Genomic DNA, 4,021 nt, shown 5'->3' with positions numbered 1-4,021 from the left:
CTCCCAAAGTGCTGGGATTACAGGCGTGAATCACCACGCCCCCTGCCATGGATCCCTTTGAATGGCTGCCAGGGCCCAAGAGCCTCTGAGCTTCCTTCCTTATTTGTAAATAGCAAAGATGAGTTGATTCTAAGATGAAACCTCAGAGGGCAAGGCACTAACAACAGCTAACACTCAGATGCCAGACACAGCCTTAAGTGCTTTACGTATGTTTAATCTTCTGCATGATTTATGAGGTAGATGTACCGTTATCATCCTTATTTTGCATATGAGGAAACTGAGGCACAGCGAAGTAGCCTGCTCAAGATGAATGATTCTTGAGTCTGCACTTCTAGGGTCCTAAAAGTGTATGTTTCTAACATTCCTCTAATGTTCTGTGCTTCCAACTTTGATATTCCAAAAGCTACTTGATTTCCAAGATCCTAGGATTGGAACATTTGAGATGACAAAACTTCTGAGAGTGGAACATGTGCTGTGTGCAGAATCTGCCACTGACTGTTCGAAGAAAACGAGGTTAAAAAATTATAAGGCCGAACATGGTGGCTCACGTCTGTAATCTCAGCACTTTCGGAGGCTGAGGAGAGAGAATTACTTGAGCCCTGAGGTTCGAGACCAGCCTGGACCACATAGTGAGATCTTTGTCTCTTGAAAAAAAAACACATCAGTTTGGACCGGGAGTGGCGGTGTGAGCCCAGCACTTTGGAAGGTCTAGGAAAGAGGATCACTTGAAACCAGATGTTCGAGACCAGCCTGGGCAACATGGGGAGGCTCCATTTCTACAAAAAATAAAAATAAAAAATTAGCCAGGTGTGGTTGCACGCTTCTGTGGTCGCTGCTACTCGGGAGACTGAGGTAGGAGGATCCCTGAGCTTAGGAGTTGGAGGCACTGCACTCCAGCCTGGGGACAACAAAGTGAGACCTTGTCTATTAAAGAAAAAATCAGTTTGAGCGAAGACCCCAGGCGGCCAGGTGTTCGCCTAAGGGCGAGAGCCAAGAAACTGCAACCTTCTCGTCTCTCTTCTACCACCCGCCGCCGTTAGGAGTCTTCAGATCCCGCTGTAAAGAATGGAGGAAGGGTGAGACATTTATCCTTTAGGCAACGCCAGTCACTTTACAAATATGGCTGCCACAGGAAGTACGTCACGGAAGAGGGCGGGAAATCTGCGCGCGCACGCTGCAAAGGGTTTTTTTTTTGGGGACGCCAGCGGCAGAATTCTTTCTTTGACAAGATGGCGGCAGGAGGCCGTGGCGGTGGTGGGAAGCACAGCTCGAAAAGCGATGCCGATTCTGGTTTCCTGGGGTTGCGGCCTACTTCGGTGGACCCAGCGCTGAGGCGGCGGCGGCGAGGCCCAAGAAATAAGAAGCGGGGCTGGCGGCGGCTGGCTCAGGAGCCGCTGGGGTTGGAGGTCGACCAGTTCCTGGAAGACGTGCGGCTACAGGAGCGCACGAGCGGGTACGGGGGGCGGGACTTCCGGGAACTGGGACGGCTCCTGCACCCAGGTGCAAGGCCAGGCGTGTTTGCGTGGGTGGGTTGGTGGCCGGGGGTTGGCTGGCAGCTGTCCCGGGGACCGCCGAGGAAATGGAGAGCATGGTCAGGGGACTCAGCATGGGAAGCTGGAGAGCTTGATAGAGTTACCAGGTTTAGCAGATAAATATACAGGACGCTTAAATTTGGATTTTGGGTAAACAATGAATAATTTTTAGCGTAAATACTTTCTATGCCCCCACCTTAGCTTGCTGCTTGCTATATATATGTGTGTGTGTATATTTATATGTTTTTGAGACGGAGTCTCGCTCTATCACCCAGGCTGGAGTGCAGTGGCGCGATCTCAGCTCACTGCAACCTCCGCCTCCCAGGCTCAAGCGAGTCTCCTGCCTCAGCCTCCTGAGTAGCTGGGATTACAGGCGGGCGCCACCACGCCCGGCTATTTTTTTCTGTTTCTTTCTTTCTTTTTTTTCTTTTCTTTTCTTTTTTTTTTTTTGAGACGGAGTCTCTCGCTGTAGTCCAGCCTGGAGTGTAATGGCACGATCTCGGCTCACTGCAACCTCTGCCTCCAGGGTTCAAGTGATTCTCCTGCTTCAGCCTCCCAAGTAGCTGGGATTACAGGCACGCACCACCACGTCCAGCTAATTTTTTAATTTTTAGTAGAGACAGGGATTCACCATGTTGGCCAGGCTGGTCTTGAACTCCTGACCTTGGGTGATCCACCCTCCTGGGCTTCCCAAAGTGCTGGGATTACAGGCATGAGCCTCTGCGCCCGGCAGTCCTTCCCAAATATTAAGTTCTGTAAACTGCAGGGCGAGGCCTTAGCCGGGAAGAGTCCCGTGGTGGGACTTGACTAAGAAGAGGAAGGCTGGGGCTGCCAGATTAAATCTCTTTCCTCTCCAACATCTCTGGCTGATGTTCTGCATTTCTGTCCCGCAGTGGCTTGTTGTCAGAGGCTCCAAATGAAAAACTCTTCTTCGTGGACACTGGCTCCAAGGAAAAAGGTGAGGAGAGGCTTATGTGGTGGGGAATGGCCGTTATTCGTTATTAGCTGGCTTGCTGTAGCCTTTGAGATCTATGTTAATTTTGTGGCTTGGGAGGCAAATATCTGCGGAAACGGCTCAACCTTAATATAAACAAGGGGACCTCAAATGGGCAGAAAGCAAGCTGGAGACTAACTTAGAGAAGGTGGGTTTTTCTTTTGAGGTGTCAGTGATCTCCATGCACAGATAAGCTGCTGGGAGTCTGCCTTGATCAATAGGTTAGAAACACATTAAAGGATCTCTTTTTAGCCTGCAGAAAAATAAGTCAAGGACCTGCTTAAACAAATCAGTCCTGCTGGATGCGGTGGCTCATGCCTGTATTCCCAGCACTTTGGGAGGCTCAGGCAGCTGGATCATTTGAGGTCAGGAGTTCGAGACCAGCCTGGCCAATATGGTGAACCCCCGTCTCTGCTAAAAATACAAAAATGAGCCAGGTATGGTGGCGGGTGCCTGTAATCCCAGCTAGTTGGGAGGCTGAGGCAGGAGAATCACTTGAACCTGGGAGGTGGAGGTTGCAGTGAGCCGAGATCGTGCCACTGAACTCCAGCCTGGGCGACAGAACAAGACTCTCTCAAAAAATAAACAAAATAAAGCTCATCTTGTTAACTAAAACAAGACTGATTTATTATTACTATTATTTTTTTGAGACAGTTTTGCTCTGTCGCCCAGGCTGGAGTGCAGTGGTGTGATCTCAGTTCAAGTGATTCTCCTGTCTCAGCCTCCCAAGTAGCTGGGACTACAAGCTGCACCATCAAGCCCGGCTATTTTTTGAGATGGAGTTTTGAGCCCAGGCTAGAGTGCAATGGCGTGATCTCAGCTCACCGCAACCTCTGCCTCCAGGGTTCAAGCGATTCTCCTGCCTCAGCCTCCCGAGTAGCTGGGATTACAGGCATGTGCCACCGTGCCCGGCTAATTTTGTATTTTTAGTAGAGACAGGGTTTCTGCATGTTGGTCAGGCTGGTCTCGAACTCCTGACCTCAGGTGATCCGCCTGCCTCAGCCTACCAAAGTGCTGGGATTACAGGTGTGAGCCACCACGCCTGGTCAAGCCTGGCTAATTTCTGTATTTTTAGTAGAGATGGGGCTTCACCATGTCAGCTAGGCTGGTGTCGAACTCCTGACCTCAGGTAATCTACCCGCCTTGGCCTCCCAAAGTGCTGGGATTATAGGCGTGAACCACCACACCCCACCAAGATGAGCTTTAATAGGAACAAGAGGACCTGATTTAGTGAACAGGTAACACGCTAGTCTTAACTTGCTTGCATTATGTTGCCAGAATGCAGGGTGGGGATCTGCTGAAACAAGATGAGGAGTGAGGGAGGGATTGTTCTGATGAGTAATAGTGTTTACTTCAACATATAGAAAAGCAGACTAAGAACAGATGATCTGCTCTAATGAAGGGCCTGGAAGCAAGTGAAGGCATCCGCTTTGATGGAAAGGCTGATGGCTTTAATGAGCAAGAGAGTGAGTTTGTGTGAGATCAGTCAAAGGGT

General features: G+C 50.0%; 1 protein-coding gene across 1 annotated transcript in view; it reads left to right on the top strand.

The window, feature by feature from the left end:
- Window positions 1–1,175: 1,175 nt before the first annotated feature.
- Window positions 1,176–4,021, top strand: part of GLTSCR2 (glioma tumor suppressor candidate region gene 2) — a 19,451-nt gene continuing 16,605 nt past the window's right edge. The window contains 2 exon segments of the mRNA XM_011926372.1: window positions 1,176–1,453; window positions 2,426–2,490. Coding sequence (XP_011781762.1) covers window positions 1,230–1,453; window positions 2,426–2,490 — 289 coding nt within the window. The 5' untranslated portion in view covers window positions 1,176–1,229.

Source organism: Colobus angolensis, unplaced genomic scaffold, assembly GCF_000951035.1.
Source record: "Colobus angolensis palliatus isolate OR3802 unplaced genomic scaffold, Cang.pa_1.0 Scaffold119, whole genome shotgun sequence".
Taxonomy (NCBI): Eukaryota; Metazoa; Chordata; class Mammalia; order Primates; family Cercopithecidae; genus Colobus; species Colobus angolensis.
This window is presented reverse-complemented; position numbering and strand designations above follow the sequence as displayed.